Genomic DNA, 15,337 nt, shown 5'->3' on the forward strand with positions numbered 1-15,337 from the left:
AACTCAAAACGCCAACAACCAACTCAAAACGCCAACAACCAACTCAAAACGCCAACAACCAACTCAAAACGCCAACCACCAACTCAAAACTCCAACCACCAACTCAAAAACTGTTCAAAACGCCGTACCAAAAATTCACAACAATGTTGTCGTCAAGGCATTTAACAAAGACATTTCAATTCAGTCAGACTCCAATTGGATTCCTACTTAGAATTACTGATTCATAGTTATAAATATATTGTATTCAGGTAATTATTAAAGTAGTTTAAATGTCTGTACCAAAGCAAACCCATCACATTGTATGGAGTCATTGACCTACAACATTCACTCCTCCTGACCAGCAGGGGGCAACAGCAAATCACTTGTGTTGAGTTGCTGACATTACAGCGATCCCTCATACAGACCATGCATGAAGCGACGGGGGAGAAGAGCTCCCCTCTAACAGGAAGAAACCTCCAGCAGAATCAGAACCGGGGTCAGTACCAGCAGTCATCAGTCACCACTGACGGGAGCTGAGAGAAGACAGAGCAGAAACACAACGGGTCACCTGATCAGGAGAACTTTGTGTTCATGGAAGTGACGAGTCAACAGCAGGAGAGTGAGAACGGTTAAGTGATGGCAGCATCATGTCAGCCAATGCGGTTCTCCAGGAAGTTGACCACAGCCAATCAGAACCCTAGACCACGAGTAGCTTCTATGGAAACAAAAAAAAAAGAACAATAGTTGAAATAAATAATGTGGTACATAAAAATGCAAAAATATATTCCAACAGATCAAAACAATCAATTGTAACTAACATTTAACACACTGGAAGACATTTTTAAATATCTAATAAAAAAACAACAAATAAAATCAAGTCCGTAAAGAGTCCGTAAATAAAATTGTCCTTCAATCTGTGGTTTGGGCCTGGCGATGAATGCCAAAATCAGACGTAAACAAGATAATCCAGGATGATTCCTGAAGGACAACAAGAAAAGAAAGCAGGATATATCCAGGTCAAACCCTTCAACAACTATGAATGAAATCACCACACTTGCAAAACTTCTCAAAATTTCAAGTCAAGTTTCAAGTTGAAGTTTAGAACTGGTCAGAAGGCATCTGCCTTACCTGCTTACATGGGAACACTTACAGGGTATCCTCCAGAAAACCTGCAGAGCCCGATGGAAGGGTCACTGAGGTCATCCATCAATGGGTGGGCGATGAAATCCTCTTCCGTTCGATGTGCAAAGGGATGATGAAGAACTTTTCCGTCGGTCGATGGAGGGGCGATGAAGGGCGTTAATGAGATGAACCAGGAGGATTCCTGAAGGAAGACAGGAAGACAACAGGATGCTGCAGGTTTCAGGTCAAACCATTTAACTCAATAAAATAACCACTTTTTAAAAACTCTCACTTGTAAATATCACTTCAACAGCAAAATACCTGCAGCATTTCTCGAGGAAGACTGCTCAGCCCGATGGTAGGGTCACTAAGGTCATCCATCAATAGGTGGGGGGCCGATGAAGTCCTCTTCCGTCCGATGTTCAAAGGGATGATGAAGAACTTTTCCGTTGGTCGATGGAGGGGCGATTAAGTGCGAAATCAGATGAAAATGAGATAGTCCAGGAGGATTCCTGAACAGGACAGATGAAGATTTCAGGTCAAACTATTTAACAATTCACAAAGAAACTCAAGACTGTCACTTCAACAGCAAAATACCCACAGCATTCCTTGAGAAAGGCTACTGATCTCAGTGGTAGGGCCACTAAGGTCAAGGGTGCGAAGGAGGCCTTTTCTGTTGATCAATGATGGCATTTTCCATCCGTCGTTCTCAGGTGTAGTCGGGGGCGTCATCTTTAGAGATAATGGATTCTACACATGCATTTATAACTTACAACACGCATTTCAAACAGTACCCAAGATCACAACACATACATTTTATATAGCCTACCGCATTTTTCCTGCGTCTCCAAGATCTGTTGATTGCTGTACCCAAAATCAGAACACATACATTTCATATGGCCTCCCGTGTTTTTCCTGCGTCTCCAAGATCTGTTCTGATTGCTGTACCCAAAATCAGAACACGTGCATTTCATATAGCCTACCGTGTTTTTCCTGCGTCTCCAAGATCTGTTCTGCTTGCTGTACCCAAAATCAGAACATGTGCATTTCATATAGCCTACCGTGTTTTTCCTGCGTCTTCAAAATCTGTTCTGATTGCTGTACCCAAATTCAGAACACATACATTTCATATGGCCTTCCGTGTTTTTCCTGTGTCGAGTGAATCCAAAATCCATTCCAGTTACCATACCCATGATCAGAACACATACCTTTCACATACCATTTTTGCAAGTTTTTCCTGCGTGTAATGGATTGACTGCTTCGTTACACTTGTTATTAATTTCCTTGAACTCATCCGATGACTTCAAATCCCTTAGGAGTGGCTACAGGAAGAAGAAAGCCACATTTCATACTGTTGAGTTCCAAGTCCAGTACCATGGGGATCATGTTGATATCCACATTACCCAAATGTTTGAGGCCATAGCATGTCTTCAGAGTCTCCATCTCAACAAACACGGTTGATCAGTTTCCATATCTTCTCAGTCCGTATGCAATGTGGTGTTGATAAGGCCTTAAATTCCCCAACCATGAGCTCAAAACTATTCTCAATCAGCATAGATATGCTGTGGATCCATGCGATAACAGTGGAGGAAAACACTTCCCTTTAACAGGAAGACTTTCCAAAAATGAACACTGCACCAATTAAATTATTTACATTGGTTGAAAGAAAAATAAGCTCAATAAGGATCCATGGGGTGGCAGTGGAGGAAAAAAAAACTTCCCTTTAACAGGAAGATTTTCCAAAGAAAAACCTAACAGTGCACCAGTTGTTTAAATTTGTTAAAAGCCAACTAAAACTAAAGCAAAGTCAGCTAAATCCTCATACTGAGGATTCATGTAGTGACAGTGAAGGAAAAACTTCCCTTTAACAGAAAGACTTTCCAAAAATTTAAACGCCACAAATTTAAATTGGTTTAAAGAAAAATAAGTTGAGGATCCGTGCGGTAACAGTGGAGGAAAAAACTTCCCTTTAACAGGAAGATTTTTGAAAGTCGGCATCAATCGTTTAAATTGGTTAAAATTAAAGTAAGCAAAAGCAATGATTCATATTGAGGATCCATGCGGCAACAGTGGAGGAAAAAAAAAACTTCCCTTTAACAGGAAGACTTTCCAAAAATTAACACTGCACCAATTATTTAAATTGGTTAAAAGTTGAGTAAGCTAAAGCAATGCCTCATATTGAGGATGCATGTAGTGACAGTGGAGAGGAAATGCTTCCCTTTAACAGGAAGAACCCTCCAACAGAACCAGAAGTTGGCTCTGTAAGAAAGGTCATCTGTCACTACTCCCAGGGGATTTGGAAAGAAAAGAGCAGAGAGAAAAAGAAAGCTACTCCAGCAGTATTACTACAGGAGAAAAGAAAATTAGTTGCAGTAGAAACTCCTTTGGTGGCTTTATCTAAGAAACAAAATGGTTAAGTGCAACAAAAAGTCAGCCAGTAGCTTAGTCTAGGAAAGAAACTGGTTTAAAAACCAACACTGAAGACTGGTCCCACTGGATCATCTTGAAGAAAAACATGGAGTTAATTTCAGCTGAAAACCTCAAAATAAGAGATGGATTAGACGGTGTGAACATTACCTCTGTGACCTCTGATCTTCAGCGCCAGAAGATCTTGCTCTTGACTCTCGTCGTTCAGAAGAAATGAAATTGCAGGAGACCGCGCATCGTTTCAGCGTAAAACTAAATCGGTTTTCATGTTTTAATTTAAATTGTTGAACGTAAATAAAAATTGATTGAGTTGTTGAGTTATTAAAGTATAGACCGTGGCTTTATTTCAAATTATTAAGTAGATACAAAAAATAAAAAAGGTATGCATGTTCAAATGTAAATGATAATTTTCACCCAAATAAAGGCTTATTGTGATATTTACTATGCTTAAGCTAAATGACTTCATTCTTAACTGTATTTGCCAAATACTTGGCAGCCATCTTTTCACATAACATCTGGTTTTCAAATTATGAACTTCTGATTTCAACACACTAACTACACCTAAATTTCTAAAGGTCATAAGACCTGCGTTTCAAACGGCACAAAAATTCCCAAAAAAAACTGAAGGATTATAACAGCAGAATCCTTCTCAGCTCATTGACTCGCGGCGGAGTCAAACCAAACCAGCAAGCGAGAGGCCTAGCGTTGGCCTTCAACAGCGTTAGCTTCAGCAGCGTGAAGCATATCAAAACCCGCAACAGCTCCTACCCTGAGATGTCTTCTGGATGCGCCATTGGAACAGTTCTTTGCCTTTTACCAACCTTTGACGGGTTGGGCGCATCCGCCAGGCACCTTGTAGGGATTCCTCAGCTCGACGGAAGCGATCCTCAACATCATTGAAGGGAATCCTCAACATCATTCTAGATCATCTTGGTTTATACATAATCGGGATGCTGCTAGTTCCAAACGCTATGTTTGCCTCGGATATTTCAGGGACGCCAGCAGCCAAACAAACAGGGCGCCGAGACGCCATGGCCATGTCGCTCCTCTTCTGCTGCTACTCTATTTTAACACAAAAAATGGCTTCAATAACTTCAAGGACAAAACAAACAACTTCGAATAATGTTTATGAAAAATAACTTACCAGATAACAAAGGCAGCCATTTCAAACATGGCGTTCCTGCAGCCTACTCGCCCACTCTAGCTGAGCAGGTCGACGCCAAATTACTAAGCCTCATCAACACGGAGAATATTACAAGGTAAATCAACTAAAGTTTTCCATCATTTAGGCTGGGCGTCGATGATTCTTTTGTGATCTTAGGAGATCATAAGAAAAAAAAAATTTGTTTCATGTCTTCGTGGCGCCAGGTGCAAACGGATCTTAATTAAAGCGCACTTGTAGAAACTCTGCCGTATTTGTATTCAGCACGGCGCATGCGCTTCACGCTCGTGAAGAAACAAACATGGCGCCAATATAAATTATGAACTTGAAAAAACGATAGAAATTACTAAGAACTAAGAAGAAGTACTTTTTATCCTCTGATAAAAAGTAGGCATCATGGTTTCTTTTTTTAATAGAAACAATATGTAAGTGGCACATTTGGTTCAGAAACCCAATGTAGATAAGGATTTTTTTTTAATTAAAAAAAATCACAAGCTCACATCAAACTAATTTTATCAAGTTTTTCTGGTGTACAAAATATGTGTCAATATTAGTACTATGGTGTATTTGCAAATAAAAAAGACAGGACAACCAAAATGTTTTAAAATGAACTTAAACATGCTTTCTGCTCTATTAATGTTGGTAAATCAGTTTTATGTAGAATAACTTGTTAGTTAAATTAGGAAAAAATGCAAAAGGATGAAACTAAACGTTTTTTTATATATAAATTACTATTGTAAATAAAAATAATTGCATTAGTAATTTTAAGGGTTCAAATCAAAATTCAATTCAAATTCAAAAATACTTGATACTAAAGTGAAATTAAGTAACTGATTTAGAAGACTGACAAGCATTTGCAATCATCTTTTTACATTTGTATTTTTTATTATGGGATACACAGTGGCGCAGTTGCCTTGCAGCAATAAGGTTCTGGGTTCGATTCCCGGCCCAGGTCTTTCTGCATGGAGTTTGCATGTTCTCCCTGTGCAATGCGTGGGTTCTCTCCGGGTACTCCGGTTTCCTCCCACAGTCCAAAAATATGAATGTCAGGTTAATTGGCCTCTCCAAATTCTCCCTAGGTGTGAGTGTGTGTGTGCATGGTTGTGTGACTCTGTGTTGCCCTGCGACAGACAGGTGACCTGTTCAGAGTTTACCCCGCCTCTTGCTGGAAACGTTAGCTGGAGATAGGCACCAGCAACCCTTCCGACCCCACTAAGGGACAAGGGTGTTCAGAAAATGAATGGATGAATTTACTATTATTTATTTTATTTATTCCGTTTTTGAGGAACTGAAGGTGCTGACATGTTTTCAGTATCACAACAAAGAACATGCTTTACCTAAAGACTTTACTTTTTATAACAAAAAACAGTACATTTTCAGCATCTCGATTTTAGTTTCAGGTTTTATAGGTTTATACTGATAAAGCAAGTTAATCCAAACTGGATTTTGAAAATAGAGAGAAGGCGTTGTTCCTCCGGTCCAGGCGAGGGCGCTACTGTTCCTTCAAGTCAACAAGAAACAGTAGCAGGCGGAAGCAGGTCGAAGTGTATCAACAGAACCACATTCGCCTGGATTATTCCCTTTTATTAATTCCTGTTGGATTCTTGTTTGCGCGATGAGTTCAGGTGAGTTTGAGTTTCATTTCCTCTGATCAGTAGTGACTGAACCGGTGCTCCTAGTTCTACTGTTTGGACCGTTTAAGGATCATAATTCAGTTACCATCATCCAAACCTGCTAACCAGAACCAGTGTTAGCCATTCGAACAGAGGGACCCTGGTTATGTGGTTCTGGATTTTCTGCTTCGTGTCTGTTTGTTTCTAAATTTAAAAAGGAATAAAGACATTTTAATTTCTCCGGATCAGGAACCGCAGGACTGAAAAAAATATGAACTTCAGTGACGTCACGCACTGCAGAGCAGTGATGCATTTTAGAAGAATCCAAGTCAACTTTATTTATAAAGCACAAAACTTTGTAGAGCAAAACTCAAGGCCCGGGGGCCAAATGTGGCCCGCCATAACGAGGCTAGAGAGACACATAACAGAGCCTTCAGGAAAGCAGATTTGTGCCTAAATATTATTTTATCTATCGAATACAAAATAGTTTGTAATGTATTATTAAGGATAATATTGTTGTTTTGAGACCATTTTCAAGTAATATTCTAAAAATGACACAATACGAGAACATAATCTGGAAAACATTTTTAATATCCAAAACAAATAAACAAAACAACAGAAGCAACAAATTTAATTAATTTAGTCTCTGTACAAAATTGTCCTTCAAAAATGAGCTGGTTGAGCCCACAGTGAAGACTTTTGTCATCCAGGTTTTGGTTTTAAAAAAAAAGAGAGAGACGAGAACAACGATAAGTCATGCAAATGGAAATTAGTTAGCTAAATTTAATTTATCATGTGATTAATTGATTTATTACTTATTGCAACAGATGAACCTGTCAGTCTTTTAGGATTTTATTTCAGTTATTTTGTTCCTTCAAGAGAAAGTTTAGTATTTTCTGCAAGCTCCTTAGATGTTTTCTGTTTTACTTGACCCTTCTTAAACAGACTGACACCTTTTCCATGACCACAGGTTGTGTCTTGTGAAATATTCTTTTAAAAAAAGAGACGCTACTCTTTTGCATCAGTTGGGGTTGAGTAACTTGTTGTCCGCTGAAAAGAAATCACCCATGCCTTACTTATTCAGTAGGAGGATTGTACCTCTTTGCTTAATTAAATCAGGGGGAAACTTTTTGCGTTTGACTGTAAGCAGAAATCGTGAAATCTCTGAAGATGAAGACAAGCGGCAGCACATTTTGGCCAGTAGGAGGAGACAATGAGCTGAAATCTTAAAAATAAAAGACAGTCTAGCCAGCTTCATTTGGGGGCCACAGCATGTTTATCTGTGCTTGTTTGTGTTCCAGGTGTGGCTATGAGCTCCACATGCCCCGGTCTGTACTGCGGTCGGATCATGGTGAATGGGACGGTGGAGGGAGAGTGTGGAGTGAGTACCAAACACCAGTTTTCATGTCTCCAGTCTGAAACTGGGTCTGGACCTCTGAGGCTGGGACAGTCTGTTCTTCCTCACTAACAAACAAACAAAATAATCACTATTGTTTTCCGAGACTTTTGTTTTGTTTGGTGTTTTATTGTTATGTTTTCCCCATGCAGATCAGATCTGCTTGTGTGAATGTTTACTTACCCATTAGTGCTGTTGGGAAACGCAGTAATGTGACTTTAACTCCCGACAGACAGACAGAGTGGGAATTGTTTTTGCTGCCTGTGGTGATGCCTCATTACACTTGAATTAGAGCTGCATTCTCAGCAGTTCCATTGTTGTCTCTGAAGGTCCAAACCCGGCAGCTCATTTGATTGAAAACCCTAAACGTCAACAGACCTGCTTCCTAAAGGAAAACCAGTAGGAGTTTGAGTTTGAACGCCTGCTTCACCCTAATCTCCTCGATCTAGCCGAGTTAATTCCTAACAAGAAACTATTTATTAAAACCAACAAAATGATTGCAGGAAAACCTACAGATTAAAAAAGTATGATATTTTCTGATATATAGGTATAAACAGCTTTTTTCTAAAAATCTGATCATTGGAAGGTTTGTCCTCGGGGAGAGCGGGCCAACATTGAGAAGGTCTGCCAGCGCTGCACAGAGTGTCCTGAGCTCTACGACTGGCTCTACCTGGGCTTCATGGCCATGCTGCCGCTGGTGTTGCACTGGTTCTTCATCGAGTGGTATTCTGGGAAGAAGAGGTGAGACTGGACTGAGCACAAACCCAAAACATGCAGAGTTAGGGCAGAGTAATGAATTGATTTTATCGATAAAATTAACTTTTGTTTTTTGAAGATTTAATTTTTGGAAAATCTGGATTTCGGGACTGATCAATATGAAATGAGGTTCAATATTATTTAATTCTGAGTAGTACTTATAAAATACAGAGACAGTTTATCATTGACATTTTAACAACATGTTGGTAGGTTTTATCAATAGATTCTGGCACAAACAGCACTTGAGAACATTCATGATCTTATTACGTTTCCTAAAATGAAAATGAGGTTGACACCTGTAATGTAGAAAGACGTGGACAAGTCTAAATGAGATTTGGACTGATGTGAACCTGATGTAAACAAGTGTAACCCTAGGGAAAACTGGTGTAAATTGGTGTAAAACTTGTACAAACTATAGTTACACCTAATGTGAATCAGGTGTAACCCTAGTAAAATTGGTTGTTGTGGACAATACATGCAGACTGATGATGCAGTAAGAAAAATATCCTAAAATGGATTCTCTTTCTGGTCTTTCTGGTGTGTTTGCAGCTCCAGCGCTCTGCTGCAGCACGTCACCGCCATGTTGGAGTGCAGCGTGTCGGCTGTGGTCACTCTGCTGCTCACCGAACCTGTGGGAAAACTCAGCATCCGGTCCTGTCGGGTCCAGATGTTGTCCGACTGGTACACTATGCTGTACAACCCAAGCCCGGACTACGTCAACACGTTACATTGCACACAGGAGGCCGTCTACCCACTGTGAGAACACACAAAAACACACTGCTGGTTAGAAAAGGCAGATTAATTCATTTTCAGTTTTCTCAAACACTTGATCACCCAGGGTCAGAGTTAGAGTGTCAGAGTTGATTTGAAGGTTTTTGTCCAATGTGACAAAAGGTTTGGACAGCCCTGCTATAAACCCTAGCAGCTCACCACACTTGAGGCCTTCCTCAGGGATTAGGTCTTGGTCCTCCTCTTCTTCTGTTTTAATGCAAAGTTGGTTTGAGTTTAGAAATCCGTCTTATTAAAACATTGAATTGATCATGTTTAAATCCATTTGTGTTGCTGTTATTGTTCAGCTACACCATAGTGCTAATCTACTACGCCTTCTGCCTGGTCATGATGATGCTGCTGCGCCCCCTGCTGGTGAAGAAGATCGCGTGTGGCCTTGGGAAGACGGACCGTTTCCGCAGCATCTACGCCGCTCTCTACTTCTTCCCCATTGTCACGGTGCTGCAGGCGGTCGGCGGCGGTCTGCTGTGTGAGTGTTTTGCTGTTACACAACAACAGCAACGTTAGCAGGATCTGAGGGTTTAACGAGTTTCCTGTGTGTTGCAGATTACGCCTTTCCCTACATTATACTGGTCCTGTCTCTGGTCACACTGGCTGTTTACATGTCTGCTTCTGAGATTCAGGTAAGGTCTCACCTGTACAGGGTAGGGCTGGGCAATAAATCGATTTTTGGTTTTGGAGAATATAGATTTTTTTGATTTTTTTTTTTACCAATGCATTCTTTGGGTTTCTACAATAGAGTACTGGAGTCACACTAAGAAAATTAAAAATAAGTAAAATTAAATCAAAGCTAAAATCAGGATGTTATGACTTCATTCTGAAACTATTATGACCTTATACTGATATTATTATGACTTTATGCACGTACAACTTTCTTCTCATAATTTTATTACTTTATTATCGTAACTTCATTTTACTATTTTTCTATCAATATGGCCGCCATTTTGTTCGACAAGCATATTTTACTTCTTCTATTTATTTGGACTGAATAAATATAAGGGCCAGGTTAAGTTTTTCTTTCACTACGAGAATAAAATCATAATATTACAAGAACACAGTCATGGTGATCCAATATGTAAATAGTCAAAATGTCAATATTAGCAAAATACATTCATAATATTAAGAGAATTATGAGAACCCTAACATAAAAAAATAACAAAACATTAAAATAAGAAACATTTTTAAATTATACTTTGGTGTCATTCTTACAGATAATTAGACACTTAATATTTAAACACATCAAGATCAAATAATTATCAATAGGCTATAGCAAGGCTTAGAAATTACTGATAATATAAAATCATGATAACTATTTGCGCTCATTAAAACAACTTTACCTCATAATTTTAAGATGTCCTGGTAAAATCGCATCTTAATTCAGCTGATATTATGACTATATTCTCATAAATAAGTAAACATTCTTGCAGTCTGGCCCTAATACTCAATTGTACAGTTCACAGAAGGGATGCTTCTAAAACACTTAAAAAATATTTTATGTCATTTGTATTTTCTTTTCTTTTCTTTTTTTTTGTAATAGAAAGCAATTCGATCTGGCATGAGAAAATCTGATTCTTTTATTAATTTTAAATGGATCAGCAGCATCAAAAACATCTTTAGATGGAAATAATAGTTGTGTTTTCTCTGCAGTCCCTCCAGTCTCTTATCTCCAAGAAGAAGCGCCTGGTGGTTCTGTTCAGCCACTGGCTGCTCCACGGTTACGGGATCATCTCCATCTGCCTCCTGGATAAGCTGGAGCTGTCGCTGCCGCTGCTCGCTCTGGTTCCAGGGCCCACGTTGTTCTACATCGCTACGGCCAAGTTCACAGAGCCCACCCGCATCCTCTCCGAGGGCGGCAGCAGGCACTGAGTGCCACCTTCAGGACTGATTTCCATCCTCGCTGCTCATTTAGTGTTTAAACTCTGTGTTAGTGTAAATGCTGCTCACATGAATCTGTAAATATTGACTTCTTATTCTTGTTGGGATTAAATGTTCATAAGTTTCATTGATGTTCCTCCGAGTTCTGCTGCTCTTCTCTAAAGTTCCCTGTTTCTGTAAATATGTTTATTTGTAAATATCAGTGTATTTATGTTTGCTGGTTATAATTAAACGTTTCACAAAAACAAAACTTTGTTGCAGTTTTGATTTGGGATGTTCTGTTACAATCACGTGATCGGAAATCGGGCCCAATCAGACGATTTCAGACTCATTGGAATCGGTGATACATCCCGATCCGGCATAGAATATATATGTATGTTTATACCCAAATAGAAATAACAGCATCTACCGTTATGTAGTGGTACATAGCCAGACTTTATCGAAACAGCACATGCGCGGCACTTTGCAGCAAAGACAGCTGCCGTAAAGTGAAGCAGAACACGGCATCAGCTTGAAGGTGCAACATTGTTGCTAATTTAGCATCATTGTCGCTGAATTTAGCGACTTTTCTGACCTCTCCAGCATTTTTTCTTTCAAACAAGTGACTAGCGATAAATCTAGCAACTTTATATGGTTTATTCGAAACTTTGGCCACCGATAGTTTTGACGTTATAGCGATTAGTGAGAGCGGCCGTTAGCCTAGTCCAACAACGAAGCACTTGAGGTTTTCCCAAGTTTTAATATAATCTATTTGAAATTATTAAACCAACCTGCAGTAGATTAATGATCCACAGTCTGATATTCCACTATGTGATATTCCACCAAAATCACTTACCTCCATCATAATAGAGCAAGGGTATCCAAAGTATGGTCCGGGAAGCATTTGTGGCCCTTTCATTGATTGATTTGTGGCCACCAACTGCAGTTCAACAATGATACAATTTTGTCTATTAAACTTTTTATTTTTAATGAGGGTAAAATTAAAATACAAGTAACTTTTCAGAAGATATAGGAAAGTGTTTTAAGTAAATAATTCCTTAATATTGATGAAGAAATACTAGCTCCATTGGCAGATTAATTCACTCACCACCTGGCAGGTAAGTGAAATAATTTGCCAATAGTACTTTTACAGCAATATAATTTTTTTGAAATCCCAACTGCATGTTTTATTTTTGTATTTTCAGTGAAAAAAGGAAGAAAACCTCCTGCAAAAAAACCTCCGAAATTTTGTAGAAAAAAATACAAATTTTCCGAGTTTAAAAAGTTTAATATTTTATCTCAGAAGCCATCAACTAAAATTATTTTCTGGGCTTTTTTCATGTAATTTGAACATCCCACCAGTCAAGGCAGATGTCTACTCATTCGCAACCTAATGAGGTTTTCCTCCCCAGTTTTGCTACATACTTTGAGGCAATCAGTGAAAATATTTTAATGTCAAACACAAAAGGTTCATACTCATCCTAAATGTGCTAAAAGACACATTCTGAAAAGTTTTTCAACATGCTTAATTATATCCGTGATACAAGGGAGGGAAAAGTTAAACACAGTAAGTCATATTTAATTATCTGTGCTTTTGGTTTCACCCGGTGGTTAGACGGCTGAGTTCAGTGGACAGAGTGTACCAGAGGTGTATAATCAGCAAACAGTTTATTAAATTCACATCTTAAACCAACATTGCAGTGTCAGAAGCACAATGTTCTCATGTAGGAGAAATAAAGAGGTTTGTATCTTTCGTGTTTTTCCTCCAAATTGATGTTGAATCTGATTTTTAAAACACTGGAAAAACAGAAAAGTATTTTTGGTCTGGTATACAGTGCAAATATCTTTGTACACTTGAAATACAACAAAACTATCTTGCAAGTAACTCTTCAGCAAGATGTAGGAGTTTGTTTTAAGTAAATAATTCCTTAATATTGATTAAAAATAAGTAAAAGTCTCACTTAAAACATGGGAAAATGTCACATTATAGGTGAAAATCTCAGTGAAACAAGTACTTTTTAGTCAATATTAAGGAATTATTGACTTACAAGCTCCTATCTTCCTGAAAAGTTACTTGTAAGTAAGTTTTGTCTTATTTCAACTGTACTAAGATATTTGAACTAAAAACTAGAACAAAACACGGTAAGAATTTATGTTTTTGCAGTAAGTACAGCAGAAAGCCTCATTTAATCACATTTAATGCAAGTTAAGCTTGCAGACGGTGTGAAGATATGTTCAGTGATGCCTCAGTTTGAACTATTTGTAGTTTCCTCTGAACCAATAAACACAAACAAAGCCTCCTCTGAAAGCAACTTAACTCCATCATTTGAGTTTAAGCTGCTTATTTTATATCAGATATGTTTTCAAAGCAAAAATAAGAGGCTGTATCCATGTTTGATCCTCATCAGAATCTACAAAGAATCAACTGTTTTTACAATCGACTGTAAAAAAACAATGACTCAGTGAGGCGAAGCTGTTTAGTTGGTTTCTCCAATTATGAACAGAACCAGAAAAACCAGGATTGATGTGAGGCAGAACTGCATTCAGAACCAGAGAAGAGTTTCTCTAGAACCAATTCAAACAAATGGAAGTTTACACACCATCCACCGCCATGACACTTTTCAACAAAAACAAAAAATCTTACAAAGTAATTTCATCTAGTTTCTTGTGAAAATATCTTCATACACTTGATTTAAGAAAACTAACTCACAAATAACTTTTCAGGAAGAGATAGAAGCTTATTTTCAATCAATAATTTCTTAATATTGATTAAAAAAAATACTAGTTCTACTGACATTATTTCACTCATAAGAGATAATCTACCAATTGAACTTTTTCACCAATATTAAATAATTATTTACTTAAAACAATCTCCCATATCTTGCTAAACAGTTATTTGGAAGTTAGATTTGTCTTGTTTCAAGTGTACAAAGATATTTTCACTAAAAACTAGACCCAAAATACCTGGTAAGATTTTGTGTTTTTGCAGTAAAGCTCATGAACACAAACAATGTTCTGTGAATCTATTGGGTTGAGGGTGATAGGGGCATCATGGTGAAACGTAAACTGGACCAAATATTTTCTGCAATACGGCGGAATGATTACTGGAAGTCAGAAACGGAAGGTGAAGGCAAATATTTTAAAATCAAACCAGGTAATCAGTTTAGTCATTAAATAGGAAACAGAAAAAGGTTAGGCTGTTTGGAGGAAATTATCATCTTTGGCTGTTAATGCACAGAGCTTCTATTATTATAATTAAAGCAGGAAATAACAGCTCCATTTGATTGTCCAGGAGGAAACCCAAACGTTCGCAGATGAGGGTTTATTTCCACCTTAACTAACTTCAAACGTCCACTAGTGATGCTCCACAAAATATCTGACTACGACCTGCCGTCAGCATGAAACCAGTCTGCACCGGAGGACCAAGCAGCTCCACTCGGATCATCACTTCTGGATGTAGATGATGATGATGCACAGAGTTCCCACCAATCCCAAAGCCTGGAAACCCAGGAACCAGAGCAGAACCCAGAAGACCAGCACCACCACTGGCTCCACTGTCCGGTCCCCGAAGTAGACCTGGTTGAAGCCCACGCCCCGCAGGCACTTGTTGATCATCCCAAACAGAGTCCCCATCCTCTCGCAGTCGTCCAACTGAGGAGCTGGGACCGCCGGCTCTTGGGTTCGCTGCAGTCCCGCTTCGCTTGGAGTGCGTGTTCGGGTCCGGCTGGGATCCATCTGCAGGGATAAAGTTTCATTTTGGTTTAATTTGTCCAGCTCCAATCACAACAATCATCAATTAATGGATAGATGCAGATTTAGCAGGGCCGGCCAAAACCTTTTTGGGACCTTAAGAATATTTTCATTCGGGGCCCCTCTTACCAGCATTATGACGGGTCCATTAAGAAAATAAAATAATAAAATTACGAGAATAAACTGACATTATTATAAGAATTAATTTGAAATATTTCATAATATTATGACTTTATTCTCAAAATATTATAACTATTTTTGTATTATTTTGATTTTATTCTCGTAATGACTATTTTTGTAATACTATGACTTTGTTTTAAATATTGACTTTTTTCCCATTATTTTGACTTTATTCTTGTACAACTTCAGTCTCATACAAGTTCATTCTCTTCATATCATGACTTTATTCTTGTAATTTTACAATTTATTCTTGTAATTTTAATTTTTTATTTGTATGGCTCTAATATTATGGCTACTGTACCAGTATGT

At 38.4% G+C, this 15,337-nt stretch overlaps 2 protein-coding genes and 1 long non-coding RNA gene across 4 annotated transcripts in view; 1 reads left to right on the top strand and 2 right to left on the bottom strand.

Annotated features, from left to right (window-relative positions):
• Positions 1-713: 713 nt before the first annotated feature.
• On the bottom strand, positions 714-3,055 carry LOC103458946 (uncharacterized). Of its 2 annotated transcripts, none has more exons than XR_532649.2 (4): positions 1,703-3,055; positions 1,423-1,613; positions 1,130-1,303; positions 714-957 (listed from the first exon to the last, which is right to left on the bottom strand). It is a non-coding gene; the product is annotated as an uncharacterized LOC103458946 (long non-coding RNA). The 2 variants fall into 2 exon arrangements; XR_532648.2 differs by having other exon boundaries at positions 1,108-1,303.
• Positions 3,056-6,197: 3,142 nt separating this feature from the next.
• jkamp (jnk1/mapk8 associated membrane protein) lies at positions 6,198-11,363 on the top strand. Its single transcript, XM_008400094.1, has 7 exons — positions 6,198-6,315; positions 7,605-7,684; positions 8,286-8,440; positions 9,005-9,211; positions 9,532-9,713; positions 9,791-9,867; positions 10,892-11,363. The coding sequence occupies exons 1-7, from the start codon at positions 6,306-6,308 to the stop codon at positions 11,108-11,110; spliced, it is 930 nt and encodes a 309-aa protein (XP_008398316.1). The 5' UTR covers positions 6,198-6,305; the 3' UTR covers positions 11,111-11,363.
• A 2,935-nt stretch (positions 11,364-14,298) lies between these two features.
• Positions 14,299-15,337, bottom strand: part of fam241a (family with sequence similarity 241 member A) — a 2,078-nt gene continuing 1,039 nt past the window's right edge. Inside the window, exon 2 of the mRNA XM_008400095.2 lies at positions 14,299-14,833. Coding sequence (XP_008398317.1) covers positions 14,543-14,833 — 291 coding nt within the window. The 3' untranslated portion in view covers positions 14,299-14,542. The remainder of the gene's footprint in view (positions 14,834-15,337) is intronic.

This window comes from Poecilia reticulata, linkage group LG22 (genome assembly GCF_000633615.1).
Source record: "Poecilia reticulata strain Guanapo linkage group LG22, Guppy_female_1.0+MT, whole genome shotgun sequence".
Classification (NCBI taxonomy): Eukaryota; Metazoa; Chordata; class Actinopteri; order Cyprinodontiformes; family Poeciliidae; genus Poecilia; species Poecilia reticulata.

What these genes read in the sequence shown, in the direction of transcription:
- jkamp (XM_008400094.1), top strand. An exon ending in CAGGAGGCCGTCTACCCACT is followed by an intron (nt 9,212 to 9,531) that starts GTGAGAACACAC and finishes GTTATTGTTCAG; the next exon opens with CTACACCATAGTGCTAATCT. An exon ending in GGTCGGCGGCGGTCTGCTGT is followed by an intron (nt 9,714 to 9,790) that starts GTGAGTGTTTTG and finishes TGTGTGTTGCAG; the next exon opens with ATTACGCCTTTCCCTACATT.